This window comes from Cololabis saira, chromosome 15 (genome assembly GCF_033807715.1).
Source record: "Cololabis saira isolate AMF1-May2022 chromosome 15, fColSai1.1, whole genome shotgun sequence".
NCBI classification, from domain to species: Eukaryota; Metazoa; Chordata; class Actinopteri; order Beloniformes; family Belonidae; genus Cololabis; species Cololabis saira.
The window spans coordinates 34,846,961-34,866,090 of NC_084601.1; the positions used below are offsets into that span (position 1 = coordinate 34,846,961).

The 19,130-nt window shown below is 39.0% G+C and overlaps 1 protein-coding gene across 1 annotated transcript in view; it reads right to left on the reverse strand.

Annotated features, from left to right (window-relative positions):
* Positions 1-19,130, reverse strand: part of LOC133460708 (collagen alpha-1(XIV) chain-like) — a 205,547-nt gene that overhangs the window by 150,309 nt on the left and 36,108 nt on the right. The window contains 1 exon segment of the mRNA XM_061741443.1: positions 14,289-14,369. Within this exon segment, the coding sequence (XP_061597427.1) occupies positions 14,289-14,369 (81 nt within the window).

Below are 19,130 nucleotides of genomic sequence, written 5' to 3' on the forward strand. Positions count from 1 at the left end.
AACTAAAGACAAAAAATATGTGAATTGCTAGAATAAAGATAAATAAATCAAAATCATCTTAATACTCAAAATCATCATGAGACAAACACTCTCCCTACTGCTGCATTTTATTTATTTACACCATCCAACATACCTCTGTCTCCTGCACTTAATGTGGCTATTTGTCATATAAATATCAATAGTCTTTCCTCAGAGGATTCTACGGTCGGACCTTTTACACTAAACTACGAGGATGTGCATTAAACACGTATTCCCTATTTTGGGAAAATGAAAAAAAATAGTTAATTTGAAAGGAAAATATTTTAAAATTCTAAGTCTGCATAATGTGACTCGTTTTTTTTCAATGATTCAACCCACACCTGACTCAGTCGGGGCATCCAAACATCTGACTGGTGATGTACAGTATGTTCATTCACACAGACAAGGAAGAGTTGGCCAGATTCAGCTCTTTTGCACATTATTTATGTTTCAATTAGCACAGGTCCACCCTGTAATCGGTTAATATCTGCACATATGTTCAACTTTTTTTCTCTCCATATTTAAAGGGGACCTATTATGGCATCTAATACCTATTTTAAACAGGCCTTGAATGTATTAAAAACAAGCTTTTGATTGTTTTTGGTAAATAAATTAGAAATTCAGCCTCTGAGCCATGTCTTTATCTTCCCATTCTTTAACCTCATTATCTATGAGGGATTCTGAGTGGGCGGGGCTATGATAATGAGGCTCTGTGCTGATTGGCTGCCTGAATGACGTGATACCCCGCTACGAAAAAATGGAGGAAGCTCCGGCCGGCGGAGTTAGTTGTGGGCGTGGTTTCACGCATCGGAGGCCAACCGATGTAAATCGCACCCGTCGTTATGTAACGACAGGAGCAGAATCTTATTGGCTCGTAGATCCACATCACACTGGACGGCTCATCCGGGCGGCTGTACAGACACTGCAGAATTTGGTTGCTTTCCTCCTTCTCTGAGTTGGCAGGCTGAGGGGAGACCACTTTATATACAGTATGTTAAAGCGAGAGAAAATGTGTTTTTCATAATAGGTCCCCTTTAAAGGAGCTTGAGGCTCCTTTTAAGAAATGAGACTCAATAGCGCCACCCTTCGCCACGACGGCCGTCGGGGGTACTGCAGCCAACAGCGAAGCCGGCACGGGAGAACGGGGAGAACGTGCATGACGTTACATCCGCAGGACAGCGCGGGAAATTCATGCCCAGAATTGCAGCACATTTTGCAGCACACAGCCTGTTCAAGGCAACGGACAGATATACTAGAGGGCGCATTGTTTTTGGTTTGGAACGCTTCATCTGACATTATTACTAGAAAACTTAAAACATATAAGAATTTTTTTCATAAATCCTGCCTCAATCCTGCCTCATACTCCTTTAAGGTTAGTCATTCTAGATTTTTTCTTCTGTTTTCGGGATGTCAGCTGATCTAGAGGCCTTGGCAACAACCCTAACCTGGATAAACCAATCAGCAGATGCTTCAGCCCCCACAGGTGGCCGAGGATGGATGTGCAACAGTTGGGTGAGCTGGAAGTTGAGCATTAGTTTATAGTTATATAGCCGGTCAAGAGTCTGAACCCTCAACAAAACTTACAAAACAAGGTTCGTATGCAAGTGTTACATCTTCTAGAAGATCCCCAAAAAATGGAAAAATAAATAAGCGCTTAAGATCCTATTTAAAGATCTTAATTAGAAAGATCTTAAAAGTCCTTTCAGTAAGTCATGTCATTCAGGAAATTAAACAGATTCAAAGCATTATCTGTAAAACACTGTAGTCTTAACAATACAATGATAAAAACTGCCCTCGGCAAAATAATAAATAAACAGTTATCTGAAAGACAGAACAGCCTCTGTAAATTCCAATCATTTGTTCCCAACCAGGAGCTTAATTCATACGACTACAGTAACACGCTGCACAACGAAATGAAGAATCAATGTGCAGATAAACTAAGGAACAGCGTGCAGCAAAGATCTGGGCAGCAACTTAACTTAAAATAATCCCTTCCCTGTAAGACATTACGTTTCCGGTACTGTCGTGGTTGATGTTTGGTCCATTCTTCTTCACTTTGTTTAAGTCCAAAGAGGTTTGCAAATATGTCTTTCAGCACAGTTCTCTTCAGGACGGCAACATTTCAAATGGACTGAGAGGTCTGTGCTTTGACTTTTTCATGCTTTTGCAACCGTTCTGACGCACATGTGCCGGTGTGCTTCAGAATCACAGTCCTGACGTCGGCCGAACTTCACTGCTCAGAGAAATGGGCTCCAATTTGGCCCAAAACTTCCGCGATGTACGGAGGAGTTCATGGTTAACTCTATGACTCATTGTGCGGCACAACAAACTCAAATTATCAACCGCCATGCTTGACAGTTATGTTTAGACTAAAATAATGTGGTTGGTTTTCACCAAACATGATGCCGTCTATTTTTGCCAAACCAATTTGTCTACAAGGATATTTTTACAATAGTCTTTTCAGCTGCAACTTTCCCATCTTAGGCCACGCTGCCATGTTTTTAGACAGAATCGTTTCTCCCTGACAATCTTTCCAACCCTCCAGGAACAGACGCCTGTGGAGCCAGATAAGTAATTATTGTTTTTTTTGTTTGTTTCTCATTGTTTTTTTTTTGCAGTTTGTCTAAGCTATACAGTCTACTCCTTGGCATTTTTCATTTCATTTATTCCATTCATGGTATATCTTCTTAACAATGTTGTACAAAATTCCAAGAAATACACATTATCACCATGAAGAAAAGGAGCAGGAAGAAGAAAACTTATGATACCTGCCCCTCTCTGTAAATACAATTACATTGACTTACTGAACACCAATTTATCTATACATATATAAACAAGAAAACAAACAAAAATACCACTCTTCTATCTATTTTTTTCTCTTTCTCCTTCTTCTTTTTTTACTTATCTTCTCTATCTTCTCTTTTTTAAACATTTTCTTAAGCTGGTACAAACTTGTGCAACCTCTCAGTTCCTTGCTTTGTCCATGCCATAATTTTACACCTGTAACAGAAATACACCTTTGTTTTATGTTTAGCCTTGCAAAAGTATGTTTGAAATCAAATTTAAGTCTGTTGTCTTCATCCTCCAATCTGAACCAATTTTGTAACTGTTCTGGTAACGATCTATTTTTTGCTTTGAACATTATTTTTAAAGTTTGAAGTTCAACTATATCCGCCATTTTCAACAAACCTGCCGAAATAAACAATCTGTTTGATGGTTCTCTGAAGCCGACCCTGTGAATGACTCTCACTGCTCTTTTCTGTAGCACAACCAGAGGAGAGATGTTACTTACATAGGTATTACCCCACACTTCCACACAATAATTTAGATATGGCAAGATAAATGTACAATACAGAGTTCTTAGTGTGTCAGTATTCAAAATAAACTTAACCTTATTCAAAATATATATACTCTTCGCCACCTTGGCTTTTACATATGCCATATGGTTTTTCCATGTCAGCTTGTCGTCTAAAATAATACCCAAAAACCTAAACACAGACACTCTCTCAATGCTCTCTCCTGCAAATGAAAGTGCAATTTCATCCTTTTTTCATAAATTTCATAAATTTAGTTTTTTTCAGATTTAACAAAAGCTTATTTTCGTCAAACCAACTTTTAAGTTTAACCATTTCATTGGTGATATTTTCAGCAATATGCCCCAAATCATCCCCAGAACAAAAAAAATTAGTATCATCAGCAAATTGTGTTGATAACCGAACCCTCCACACCAGCAAACTGCAGAAACCTCTTGTTTTACGGAGACGCTCACATTTGTTGGTGGTCAATTAATCAAAGGCTTATAATTGGCAGCACTTAGGGCGACACCTTTACGCTGTTTTTAACGTTTCTATGTGTTGGTTTGGTAATGTCTGGCACATAAAAGCTTATAGAATTGAAGGAGAGTGCCCTTTTTTCCTCATAACGTTACTACAGTTCCATTTATCATCACATATTAAGAAAGTGCCCGACAGGCACATTTCAGGTCGCCAACCGTCCCTTGAAAAACGGAATCGTCCCGTATTTATAAACTAAAGTAATTACGTCCCGTATTGAGCTGAAAAGGGACGCACTTTATCCCGTATTACTGTGAGAGTCAAAAAATTGTCATAAAAGGCCACTGGAAAATGGCATTGAGCTGTTGAGTTCATTATTTTTTTCTGTTTTACTACAACTGTAGCTGCAGTCATGGCCTTTGAGGCACAAATATGTTTACAAGTTTTCTACAGACTTTCTGTTTGCTCTTTTGTTATTGCACTAAAAACGTGCACTATTACAGAATGGATCTTCTGCTTTCTTTCTATTGTTTTATATTAATTTATACAATTTTAAGTTAAGCAGGACAGGTTTCTATGACGGAGTATTAGGGCCAAACAAAAAAAACTTATTATATTATGACTTTATTCTCGTAATTTCCAATTTTTTTTGTCTTAGTTTGGCCCTAATACTTATTTTATTCAGTTCATTTTGTTATTTTGTATTAAAGTGAATTGCTGGATAATAATTTGTTTTCCATGGGTTCATGGCATTCAAAAATATGCATCTAATTCAATTCAGGTTCGAGTCAAATAGTTAAAAAATCATTTCCCTCACAAAAAAAAGGGCTAAAAAACTCACCACGCCAGGAAAGGTGAAGGCAATCGAGTTGGCCGGCCCTGCAGACGACGTGTCCCTTATTTATTTTTCAGAGAGTTGGCAACCCTAGGCACGTTAGGCCGTAATCATGGCAGATACACGCCACATACAGCTTCATTTTACTGGTGAAACTTCAATTAAAAAGGAGATGGGAAAGAGACTTTGAGAGCTAGAGGTGCTCTATAAGGTCAACCTTTGGTAGCAGATTTTGTTAGCATATTTCTTAACCCCCCCCCACCCCCATGAGGGCTCGATAAACACAGAGGCTTTTGCAGCCTTTCATTAAAACCCAGAGGTCCTAGAAGTCACCTTTATATTAACCTCTATTGTGAAAACGATTCTTCCTTTGAGTTTGAAGGGTCCCAGCTTACCTATGCTGCGTTTCTGAGTTTCAGCACCATACGTGTACGCGGGTGCTTAAAACTGTTGTAATTAGTACCTTTAAGTACCTCTAAACCAGGGGTCGGCAACCCGCGGCTCTTTAGCGCCGCCCTAGTGGCTCCTGGAACTTTTTCAAAAATGTTTGACCTTTTTTTTCCTTTTTTCCTTTTTTCTTTTTATCTTCTTTTTTCTTTTTTTCTTCTTGTTTTCCTTTTTTCTTTTTTTCTTCTTTTTCCTTTTTTCTCTTTTCTTCTTTTTTCCTTTTTTCTCTTTTTTTCTTCCTTTTTCCTTTCCTTTTTAATCTCGACATTTCAACTTTTTTCTCAACATTTCTACTTTTTTCTCGATATTTTGACTTTTTTCTCGACATTTCAACTTTTTTCTCAACATTTCGACTTTTTTCTCAACATTTCAAATTTTTTATCAACATTTCAACGTTTTTCTCGACATTTCAACTTTTTTCTCAAGATTGTACTTCAACATTAATCTTGACATTTCGACCTTTTTCTCGAAATGTTCCACTTTTTTCTCGACATTTCGACTTTTTTCTCGAAGTGCATAATGAAAAAAAAAATCTTCCCCCAGTTATAACTAATATAGAAACATGCAGCATGTGTTGCCTTCATTCTAAGGCTTATACAAGACTTTTCATTTTTTGCGGCTCCAGACGTATTTGTTTTTTGTAGTTTTGGTTCAATATGGCTCTTTCAACATTTTGGGTTGCCGACCCCTGGCCTAAACTAACAAAAAGATAAAGTCCTAGGAAGGAAGTATTTCTTTCATCTTTATGATTCTCAGCTGAGGTTTAGAATGCATGTCATGTTTATTACGAAAAAGAAAGATTGTTGCTACATTAAAGTCTCCGTGGGGACAGATCACAAGTACTTGCTTAAAAAAGAACGGTCCACAGGTAAAATGGCCCACCAGGAAACATTGCATAACAGCAGAAATGAGTCACCGGTGGGATCCAGAGTTAACCGCTGTGAAGTTAATTAAAACTGCCATCTGCCCATCTTCAGTGGGCAAGCAAAAGGGACTGTCTGAAGGCCACCTTTTTATTGAGTATTAAATTCTAAATTGTGTTTGCAGTGTTCGTTCAAAGGAAACTCCAAAGCCTGGCGGGACTGCAGAGGATACGTGTCCCCGCGAGGGACTGTGTGACCTGCAGGCTCAAGTGAGAGGGAAATAAGGCCTGCAGAACGAAACCAGGAGGGAGAAAAGTGAGCGGTGAAGTGACAGGCTCTTGAGCAGACAGCTGTTAAAGGTCTGATCAGCAGTGAAGCAGCAGCCCAGGAACAGCCCCGTACGGCTGGAGCTGTGGTATTCTGCATGTGTGGACAAGCGTCCCACTGTCAGCTCCGAGCAAGAAACAACAGAGCTGGAAACAGGTGAGACACAAGGAAGTCCAAGTGGTGCCGACACACGGCGGAAAGAATAAAGTGAGGGGAAAAAAGAGGACAGATGATCATAAAAACACTAAAATTCTATCTAAGGAGAATGTGTGAGAATCTTATTTCAATGCTTGACCTTCAATGTGTTCAACACTTTCTCTAAATGTGGTTTTCAGTTCATATCAACATTAACAGGATTTGTGAATCCTACTGTGCAGCGTTGTTTAAACAGGTGGAAGACAAAAACAAAAGTCATCTCTCACGTTTGGAGCTGCTGATGTTTCCTAAATCAGTGGCGAGAACAAGATTTGCATTCCCTGTGGAGCTGACACAAACATTATGAAGCGCTGCAGCAATCTTCGCTTCATGTCCCACGAGACCCTTTTTTTTTTTTTAATACCATATTCAGATTGGAGTTTCACTCCTGGTTAGGATTTCACAGGGTGGAGGCTACGGAGATGAAGGATAGAGTTACATAAAGAAGATGAAGTCTGGGTTTGAGTCATATGAGAAGCAAAGCTTTCCATCAGTCGTCCCTTGGCCTCCAGCCAGTTAGTTTAGAGAACGGCGTCCTCTCACACCAAGCGTACGGTCGCTTCGGCAAAATGTGTGATCTTGAATGTTTGAGATTGTCATTAAGAAAATGAATCAAATAAAGATGAAACCTTTCTTTTTTTAAGTTCCACCATGTGTGATTCTGGCAGTCTGAGTCTCCTTTATAAAAGCTAATCCACCGGATCAATTAGAAAGTTTTGTGGCTGAATTTTTTTTTTTTACCTCGTGTCAAAACTAAAGTCAGTCTGAAAGGACTTTTCATCAGCACAAGGAACGGACTGGAGCTGCTGTCAATGCAACTGGAATGAAACTGGTTACGACACCATACAGGACTGTCTCAGAAAATTAGAATTTTGTGATAAAGTTCTTTATTTTCTGTGATGCAATTAAAAAAACAAAAATGTCATACATTCTGTATTCATTACAAATCAACTGAAATATTGCAAGCCTTTTATTATTTTAATATTGCTGATTGTGGTTTACAGTTTAAGATTAAGATTCCCAGAATATTCTAATTTTTTGAGATAGGATATTTGAGTTTTCTTAAGCTGTAAGTCATGATCAGCAATATTAAAATAATAAAAGGCTTGCAATATTTCAGTTAATTTGATGAATCCAGAATGTATGACATTTTTGCATTACAGAAAATAAAAAGACTTTATCACAATATTCTAATTTTCTGAGACAGTCCTGTATGGTTCAAAGAGCAGCAGCATGTACACATTCTTAAAAGTCAGAAACGTCGATTTTAGCATCATTTAATCTGCTATAAAAAAAGGAAAGACAAAAATTAAAACATACAGGTGAGTTCAAAATTCTGCTGAGGAGGAAAGCAAGGTATTGCCAAGTATATGATTAAAGGACAGCTTCTTAAAAATGAGGAAGAACATTTAATTCGATGTGCAAACTACAGGTTAACTCCACAACAAAAAGCCAGAGAGACTCCTAAAAACATTTACCGCTGCCTAGTTCTGTAACAGAATTAGGTACATGGTGATGAAAAAAGGAAGAGAAGAGATGGAGCAGATTATGACCTGATGCTGATCTCTCCACAGACGGAAGCAACAGGATGGTTCTGATAAGGATGTGTTCAATAGACAGGACAACGCTTCAAAGTACAGGTAGATAACTCTCTTTGTGAAAAGACCATGGGAGTCTTTTCAAACCAAACCTGAATGATTACACCCTGGTCTGACTAACTAGTCGTCTCAGTCCTCTCTGCCTCACTGCTGATCTGATTTCTAATCATGTCCTCCAGTGAAAAAACGGTCCTAAATGCTGATTATATATTGATGTCTCAGAGTCTCATCACAATGTCTAATGTAATTATCTGTCCACTGTGCTGTAGACTAGTGAGAGCCCACACAAACAACGTGACCACTGCTGAGGACGGCGTGCCGATCTTTGATTAAAACATGCTGCGTCCAGTGACGTGGAAACCTCTGGAGACGACGATGATGATGATGGATCGCTCTCCTGAAGTTATGATCTGTGTCACAGTCCTTTTCAAGATTTCAAGATTTCAGCCGGAGCTTTGACGCCACGTTAACCCTTGTACTGTCTTTGGGTCAAAATGACCCAATTCCCTTATCCTTCTTTCCTCCTGCCATGCTCTCTCCTTCCTTCTTCCTTTCCTCTTTTCCTCCTTTTTTACCCTCCTTTACTCCTTTTTCTTCCTACTTCCCTTTCGTCATTCGTTCCTTTATTAGCTTCTTTGCTTTTCCTTCATTATTTCCTTATTTTCTCAATTCCTTCCTTCTTCCCTCCCTTCTTTCCTTCCTTTCTCCCTTCCTTCCATCTTTTCTCCCTTTTTTCCTCCCTTCCATCTTTTCTCCCTCTCTTACTCCCTTTCCTACTTCCTTCCTTCTTTCCTTCTTTTCTCCCTTCTTTCCTCCCTCCCTTACTCCCTTTCCTACTTCCTTCCTTCTTTCCTTCTTTTCTCCCTTCTTTCCTCCCTTCCATCTTTCCTCCCTCCCTTACTCCCTTTCCTACTTCCTTCCTTCTTTCCTTCTTTTCTCCCTTCTTTCCTCCCTTCCTTACTCCCTTTCCTACTTCCTTCTTTCTTTCCTTCTTTTCTCATTTTCTTCCATCTTTTCTCCCTTCCTTCCTTCCATCTTTTCTCCCTTCCTTCCTTCCTTCTTTTCTCCCTTCACCCTCCCTTGACCCAAAGACAGCAGCAGGGTTAAAGCTGATTTGTAGTTGAAGCGGGTTTCATACTATTTTCATACTACAGTAGCTCACCCTTATTTTTATTGGATCTTACTGCTCTGTTTTATATTTAGTTTATCCTTTTTTTTTTATCATAATTTATTTTCATTGTTTTATCTTAATGTTTTATCTAAATATTTTAGTCGTTATTTATGGTCTATTTTATACATTTTACTGTCTTATTTCTTTAGTTTTTAATGTCTTGCTTTTTAGACATACTTTACATTAATACATTTTATGTTTATGTTTTATGAAAAGCACTTTGTGTTACATTTTTTGTATGAAAGGTGCTTTACAAATAAAGTTTGATTTGATTTGATTTGATTTGACTTGTTCAGTTCCAGTTTCTTTTTTACTGTATTATTTTTATTTTTCATAGTTATAATTTATCTTTATCTTTTATTTATTCTGAGTTCATGTTGTCCGACTTTGAGCTGCTGTAACACCCGAATTTCCCCTGTGGGGATCAATAAAGGACTATCTTAGCTTATCTTTACTAAGCACAGGGACACGTTCATTTTACAACTTATCAGGCGCATTATATGTGACAGCAACTATCCTTTTTACAAGGATAATAAAAAAATTAAAAAAACATGGCAAAAACAAAATCCATATTTAAAGCAGATTTTACCACAAGTATCAACTCTTTGGGGTAAATTTGTAATCTTGGATCAGGCAGTGCTGAGGATGGAGCAGAACCACCGGTCCCCCCACTGGGACCTGGAGTATGTCTGTCTCTTAAATGAGCTTTGAAAAATGATGTGGCACAGAAATGTTTGGATTCATGCAGATTGAACAAACAAACATGATGCAATTCACTATTCTCTGTCTTAAAGGCATCGTTGCTGCTCTTTGGAACCTTGTCAAGACAGTTTTGTTAAATACAAACTAAGAATAAATTGAAAGTGCAACCGACCCCAGATACCCAGCCCTCCCGTTCCTTTGTGTATTCTAAATATTTTGGACGTAGTGAGTGGTGCTCTCGCTGGCAAGTGGGCAGAAGCCAAGCCACATAACGCCATGGGATCTTTATCAAACACCTCCCACTGTTAAAAAGTCGCTCTCGGTTACATCTCACACTCCCATTAATTGCTTGCCTCCTCCAGTGAGGCCTTCTGCCGGCGGCCGGAGAGGAGACGGTGGAGAAAGAGATAGAAGGATGAGAAACAGGAGGGAAAGACAAAGCCAACACAGACAGACACACTGTTTTTGAGGGGAGGGAGTACAAAGGTCCTCCTTATGTACTTAGTTTTTCTTTGTCCTTTCATATCAAAGACTAAAAATTTAAAGAAAGTCAGCGGCAGAGTTGAGAATGCTGCTTCCAAACTGGAGTACATCAGTAGATTTCTGAAAACCAGAGTATTTAAGCCAAAAATGAATATGCACAAAAGGATCCAATTCCATTTGAACAACTTTTTTTTTACAAAGCTGTCAGGCCAAAGGCTCGAGTTTGATCTACGCCATTAAAGGTGCATTTCAAAACTTCCAATTGTGCCATGTAGTTTAATTCACCTAATGCCTAAAAATTGGATTTATAACACAGAATTACTGCTAGTAATAGTTAAGAAAAGGGCAGACACATGGAAGAATACTGGACATTTAGGACAAATATATCGCGGCCAAAGGTAAATCTGGTCAGCTGGTAAAACTGAGCTCTTTACATTTGCCTCCCCCGGGTTTTTAGCCTGTTATTCTCACAGCCAGATTTACAACAACAGTAGTGGAGTAGAAATGCTGGTGAATTCATTTTGAAGTAAAAATGTATTTGTCTAAGATGTTGTTAGAAATTCTGCGAGCCATATTTGGTTATTTTGAACATTAGTTTATGGATGTTCCTTTATCAATCGTTGCATAGAGCCAGCCTTGCCTCATTGTGATTGGTTAGGTACGTTCTGCACCAGAGGAAATACTGCGGACAGGAGGCTGGCCAGGCAAGTAGAGGCAGGTCTGCAGTTCAGAAAAAACGGCACAAATGACACTAACTAATGACCAATTACAGATGTGCACATGCCAAATGAGACACGAGTGCAGAAGTCAACGTATTAACTTCAAAACATGCACACAACAGGTTCCAACGGTTTGGGGAATGTTTTTATGAAGGATAACTTTAACTTTGTGTCCATGTACTTTCTTAAACCTATCCAACAATGAATGAGAGCAGATTAAGAATATGAAGTTAGATGAGCTGGGGCTCAAACTGGGGTTTATTTTAATGGTATTCCTCTGATGGAGTCTGCCATCCTAAACTACAAACATTGTTGGACAAATATTACTTTTAAAACAGCTTGACCTAAAACAAAAGCGTTTCTTACAGCAAACAAAGGCATTTAACAGCTTTACGGCTGAGAAATTGCAGTCATTTTACTACATTTCTTTCACCTTTATTGCAAAATTGTGACATTTTGCACTGTAACTGGAAGAAGCTATCACTTCTCCTAAAATGCATGAATATCAGCTGAAACAAACTGATGGATTTACAATTTGTATGTTTTTTTAAAACCCAAACACATAAAAAGCCCCAATCTAATGAACCAAATTTTGCTGCCAATTTTGTGTAAGCAAGACTTATAGCAACATCAACCTTTTTCTGAGTATTTTCACAAACCAGCTTGATATTTTCTAATATTTATTTACAGTTTTTGTGTAAGCTTAGTCAGTAGCCTTATGTTTGTGATAATAAAGATTTTTGATCCATTATTAACAACCACATTTAAGGTATTAGTCTGCAAGAAACTAGCGAAGTGACAGCTGCAGAGGGAAAAGAGAGACTGACACAGATCCCAACCAAGCAGTAATGAGACAGAAAAAAACATTTATGGGAAGTCCAAGCTGTAATTATCTCAGCATCTTGGATCACATCCCTTTGGACGAGCCGCTCACTCCCCCTGTCCCTCCCCCTTGATTTTTTTTTTCCTTTTCCCCCCCATCACTCTGCTTTGGGTTGCCTTATGCACCAAACAGTTTATGAACACCAGCTTCAATTCTACATCATCCGTCAGGATATCCTCAAAGCGCTATAGTTGACACCAGATCTGTCGTATTCGTGTAACAACATGTTAAGCACTGAATTGAGAAGCAGCTGTCCTTGTTTTCTGTTCATTTGTGCCTCCTTCAAAGGGTCCCCCGTTATACTTGTCTAAATGCTCCCCCATCTCTCTACATGTAATGAAAAGAAGAAAGGGGGCTTCATTTAGACATTTTGCTTACAGTTTTCTAGTCACTAAAACATTCTCTGGAAAAACCTTTTTTTAAAGAAATGCTCAAAACCATCCAGTGAAGACATTTAAACCAGTAAAAACAACAATTACAAACAATAAAACCTGCTTTAATCAGAAAACCCGGGTTACACGGCAGCTCCACTGCTGTGGCAGCTGCTTTTTGTCACATCTTCAACCACATTTTCAGTGTCACACAAAAACAGAATAATCTCTGATGCATCACATCTAAAATCCTTGCAATCCTTTTCTGCTGCTGAAACTTAACTTCCTCTTGAGAGTAATTAAATGCATCTGATCACAAGTCTGAAGCTGTCGCACTCCCACACTGGTTACAGAGCTCACACGCACCATGTGTGCAAAATATATATAATTGCATGAAACTTAAGACGAGATTGAAACGACCCTGGAACATCAGAGTCAACTCAACGCCGGGTATGTAATTTCAGACAAAGACAGAACAAAGTCCTGATGGGCTTGTAAAGTTTCAGCCATCTGGAAGAAAAGAAAGCCAGATCTTGTGTTTACTCGCAGAAAGTATCTTCCTGAAGAGTTCAAGGGAAATGTAAACTGCTGTAATGTAGAAGCTGGTCAAGGTTAAGCCTGATTTAGATGTGCAACAACTCGACACAGGAAAACAAAAAAATTGGAAATGACACTTATTTATCCCACTGGGACCATTTTCAGAGCAGAAGCTATAATTTAGATTTTAAACGGAGGCTAATCAACAGCCAGAAGCTTCATCTGAAAATTCATCAACTCCACCATGGTGAGGCTTCATGCACAACACAACTCACACACACACACACGCACACGCACACGCACACACACACACACACACACACACACGCACACGCACACGCACACGCACACACACAGAGAGCTGCAAAGGAACTCAGTGCACCATCCGGTTTCTTTCAAGGAAACAGACAAAAGTCAAATATCCTGCATTGATGCAGCTCGATCTTTTAAAACAAACAAAACCAACACAATTCAAAAGAAATATGATTATTAAACAGTAACATTTTTTACATTCACTGAAGAAAATATTTACATATAATGTGTAACTTTAGATCTCTTATTATAGGACCTGTGAAAGCAAAGTGGCACCCAGACCTGGATTTAGCTCACCAGGTTGTTTCCTTGTTCCCTGTAGTTTTCGTATGCCGCCTGATTTTTCACTTCAACACTGGGTCCTTAGATCGCTTTCACAACTATAATTGGCTTGTTTATGCTCAACTCAATTTGTTTCCTGTTTGCTGCAGTCTTTTAAACACCATTTTTGTTTTTCTTCCATTTACTCAGGAATGAGGCTCAATGACAATTGCTGTGCAAGTGCAGAGACACGACATGCACAAGCCTTTTTATGTCCTAATGAGAAGCCATCATGAAATCTCTGAACCCCCCCTTCCCCTTCCTCCAAAAAAAGCAGGAGGAACTGCTGTGATTTACAGGGTGAATCAAACTAACTCCAATTCTATTTGAGGAAACCAATTTAAGGTCTCCACAATTTCCACTTACCTGCTATATCATAGCATTTAGTTTGTTTCTGTTTTTAGACACATTCTCATTCTAAAAAAGGCGGTGGTGATAATATTCTCAAAGATATCTTCCCTGTGGGAAAACGACCTCAGGAGAGTGAAGTCTGGCATGTCGTCGTCTCCTTGTTGATTTAAAACACTATTTTATTACTGCCCTCCTCACTCTCCAGGAATAGGAGATTGTCTTCAGCGTATAACATTTTAAAAGCTTCGTATTCTCTCATTTCACAGCGGAGGACTTGAATCCACACAGTCGGCGACAGCGCGACAGACGGGCGTGTCACTCTTTTTCAGGTCGGTGTGTCTCTGCACCTGCTGGTCCTCCTGTTTTCCTGCTGAGGTCTTACCTTCTGAGATCTCGTTCTCCCGTGCAACAACGCTGCTCTGTCCCCTTTGGGGTTGAGTTATTTCGACAGCTGATCGCTGAGCTGGAAAATAGGACATAACGTACAAATGTACATTAATGAATAGCAGGAGAACGAGAGGGAGAAACAGAGACGTGACAGGAAACACAATCTTTCAGCTGCACATGAAGCTGTAAATGCATTCATAAAATTCATGTAAAGCTGCATATAATTCATTAACATTATTATTTCATTGTTTTTCTGTATTTATTTGTAATTTGGAGAAAACGTGATTAGTTTATTTGGGACTATTTTCCGTGATTGTATGTGGTTCAAGTCTCGCATGTTTTCAAGTCTCGCGTGATTTCAAGTCTCGCATTGTTTGGGAATTAACTCTTCCGGCTGTTAATTTCCGGTTTCTGCTCCAAACGAAAAGGAGGATGGATGGACTGTCCTGTTACCTCGCGGTCATGATAGTTTATTAATGCTGATAACAAAGGTAGCTTATCACCCAAGTTCCAAGGATAAGCTCCACAACTTCACCACGTGCAAAGGACTCTTAATTCCCTCTTGTGCATCCACAGCCAACGAGGTATTTGTACATGTCTTTATTTTTTTCTGTAATTGTATTGTTAACCTCATGCATATTTGCTCTATGTTTTTTTTTTAGTTTCACGGTGTAATGGAGGAGTAATGAAGATTGCCTTCATTAAATCAGTTCAAGAAACCACTTGTGTTTGCCGTGCTTGGAGGGAGTTACAAAGCTATTTCACATCACTGGATCAATTGATGTCAAGAAAAGGAAAAGGTACAAGCTGGACATGTTATAAAATGCAATGTAGCATAAATGTAGTCACACAAACAAGTTTAGGCTCTAATGAACCTGAGAATCGATGGAAACGACACTGATGGTTGGTGCTGTCTGGATTACCAAGGTAGCTTGACATCAGACATGCAGATCAGAGAAGAATTATCCAACTTCAAAATGTAATGCTCTAATACCAAAAAAAAGACATGCTTTATTCACCGTACCACTCAAGGTAGGCAATAGAAAGATTATGCAACACTGATTGTAAAAGGAGGACCACTTCAGAGGAAGAGATGGAGGCGAGGAACTAAGCTCTAAAGACACGATTTCAATCAATTATGTTAAAGACATGCCTTTTAATAGCTCAGGAGATTGTATCTGCTTATGAGTTTAGTCAATGAGTCTGTTTTTGGAGTCATACTGGTGAGTGGAGCTTTGAGGATTTTCTTAGCAGCGGTTGGTCATTCAGTCAGTTAAGTGCTTATCGCGAAAGAAAAATTAATTTGCCCAAAATTGAGATAAACTGTCTGATGCAACAGGTAGACCATGTTTAACCCAGCAGTCCAACAGTGATAAAGAAAGGTAACTCAGCTGGACAGTAGGAATGGGCGATATTTTACCGTTCACGATATACCGTCAAAAGAATTCCTCACGGTAAGAATTTGTGGTAAAAATGATAAATTCCTGTTGATGACGTTTTTGTGTAAAACTGATTTATGGTTCTGTGTTAAATCCACGCACAACGTACGTGAAGGAAGGAAGGAAGGATGGAAGGAAGGAAGGAAGGAAGGAAGGAAGGAAGGAAGGAAGGAAGGAAGGAAGGAAGGAAGGAAGGAAGGAAGGAAGGAAGGAAGGAAGGAAGGAAGGAAGGAAGGAAGGAAGGAAGGAAGGAAGGAAGGAAGGAAGGAAGAAAAGAGGAAGGGAAGAAGGAAGGAAGGAAGGAAGGAAGGAAGGAAGGAAGGAAGGAAGGAAGGAAGGAAGGAAGGAAGGAAGGAAGGAAGGAAGGAAGGAAGGAAGGAAGGGAGAAAAGAGGAAGGGAAGAAGGAAGGAAGGAAGGAAGGAAGGAAGGAAGGAAGGAAGGAAGGAAGGAAGGAAGGAAGGAAGGAAGGAAGGAAGGAAGGAAGGAAGGAAGGAAGGAAGGAAGGAAGGGAGAAAAGAGGAAGGGAAGAAGGAAGGAAGGAAGGAAGGAAGGAAGGAAGGAAGGAAGGAAGGAAGGGAGAAAAGAGGAAGGGAAGAAGGAAGGAAGGAAGGAAGGAAGGAAGGAAGGAAGGAAGGAAGGAAGGAAGGAAGGAAGGAAGGAAGGAAGGAAGGAAGGAAGGAAGGAAGGAAGGAAGGAAGGGAGAAAAGAGGAAGGGAAGAAGGAAGGAAGGAAGGAAGGAAGGAAGGAAGGAAGGAAGGAAGGAAGGAAGGAAGGAAGGAAGGAAGGAAGGAAGGAAGGAAGGGAGAAAAGAGGAAGGGAAGAAGGAAGGAAGGAAGGAAGGAAGGAAGGAAGGAAGGAAGGAAGGAAGGAAGGAAGGAAGGAAGGAAGGAAGGAAGGAAGGAAGGAAGGAAGGAAGGAAGGGGGAGAAGGAAGGGAGAAAACAAGGAAAGGAGAAAGGAAGGGAGAAAAGAGGAAGGGAAGAGGGAAGGAAAAAAAGAAGGAAGGAAGGAAGGAAAGGGGAGAAGGAACAGAGAAAACAAGGAAAGGAGGAAGGAAGGAGAGCAGGAGGAAAGAAGGAAGGAAGGAAGGAAGGAAGGAAGGAAGAAAGAAAGAAAGAAAGAAAGAAAGAAAGAAAGAAAGAAAGAAAGAAAGAAAGAAAGAAAGAAAGAAAGAAAGAAAGAAAGAAAGAAAGAAAGAAAGAAAGAAAGAAAGAAAGAAAGAAAGAAAGAAAGAAAGAAAGAAAGAAAGAAAGGAAGATAAATTCCCGTTGATGAGGTTTTTGTGTAACAAAATGGCGGATCTGAGAGCGAGATAGATTTATAGTTGAAAAGGTGGTGTTGAATTGGTATTTTTTTATCATCATTTTTATCATTATCGGGATAAATGCCAGAAATTATCGTGATACATTTTTTAGTCCATACCGCCCATCCCTACTGGACAGATCATAAACATGAAGCCACACTAATAAGAAAGGTCATCATTGTATCTTTAAAGAGAAACATTTTATTATCAGTCCTCAGTCAAGAGGCTTTTCAACTTGGACATTTATAGACAACACTTAGCAACTGTGTAGTAGCTGTATGCCTATGCTACATCTCTTTATTTTAATGCAATACTACAAAGAAATTAAGTAATAATTCAACACGGTGAGCACATTCCCAGTTCCTGTATTCATAAGCCATGAGTGTGAACTGAGGCAGGTTAATGTTGTTGCTTCTCATCCAGTTTAAACAGCACTGAGGCCACATAAGGTGAAGGTGTAATGACACGTACCTAACGTGATAAGTACGCACATGCCCACACCAGTCATATGCCTTTTTTCTGAGGTTAAGCCAGGATATAACTTTATATTATCTGTTTCCTCGACAAAGCAATGCAACCAGTACTGGAGTTGAGGGGGGATGAGGGGGCATGGCATCCCCTGAAATAAAAACGGTCAAAATCATCCCCCCTGTAAAACTGCCATCCCCCCTTTCCATCCCTTATGTCATTTCATCAATGAATGTGGTTTTACTGCTATTTCAACATTTAGAGTCATCACCAGAAATATAACTTATTTGACAATTTTCACCTGTTTCAAGTAAATTTTCACTTGAAATAAGTAGAAAAATCTGCCAGTGGGACAAGATTTATCTTCTCATTACAAGGCAAAAAAATCTTGTTCCACATACAGATTTTTCTACTTATTTCAAGTGAAAATCTATTTGAAACAGGTGAAAATTGTTGTTTTTTCCAGTGATGAGTCTTGTTTTAAGTGTAATACGATTTTTTTTTTTTTGTAAAATGAGGCATTTTAACTAGAAATAGGACAAATATTCTTATTTTGAGTTTTTGCAGTGATCCATTTTACTTATCCTGTGAAGGACAGAGTCATATTGATAAGTTCAGAAAAGTGTTTTTATTGTTGTGTTTTGATGTATTTGATGTAAGCCCAGTGGATATTTAAAGCTTACAGAAGGCTGCAATTAACTGCTGCTATGTCATTCCTGCAGTATTTCTGCAGGTGTTTTGGTCACTGCTATTATTTGTAATATATTATATTATTTGTAATCAGCACAAATTATCTGTCCCCATATGATAAAATCCACCATCCCCCCTGATTTATTTTACAACTCGAGTACTGAATGCAACAATCAACTTTAACAGAGACATATTGTAACGTTTTTTTTTTTTCTTTCTCTTAAGCTGACATCATTTCCTGAGGTATTCATGAATATATCTGTGATTAATTTTGGTCATAATACCTTAAATACCTTAACTCTACAGGACTAAAGCTGCGTTTTGGAGATGGAGAAAGCCCATGGATTTCAGTCAACCCTCCTTGTCCCTGGGGTGGGCCTTTTTTGGAACTGGTGTTACAGATTTGTGCTACCTACTTCTAAGTTAGAGTCAAGGCAGCATAATGTCGAGTTAAGTGAAGATAAATGTGGGGAGGCAGGATAATTCTACTCTGATCTTGCTCTGTGGTGTCGGTGTCCTGAGGATCTACTTATCTCGCTGGATGAGAAAGGCTCTGGCCTAAAACGAAGCGACTGGGTTGTGTTAAATCAGAATTTCAGGTGGTAGGGGCACTAAATACTCTGAAAATCCAATTTTTCTTTTCCACATGGTACGTCTCTTTTGAATATCAATTGGTGCGCTCATCTTAGAAAGAAAAATCGATCAATACACTCTGACTCATGGGGAACCAGCTTTATTTGGCAAGGCAAAAAAAGACATATTTCAGCATCTAGCTTTCATCGCTGTATGTTTTAATATCAATAAATATTGATAAATATAAAATATTTAAAAAATGTTTGTAAATGGCTCACTTGAATCATTTTTAGTGATACTGATAGGAGTTCAGATATGTTTCGGTTTAGTGATTTTGCCACCTGGATGATATCCAACTCCCTCT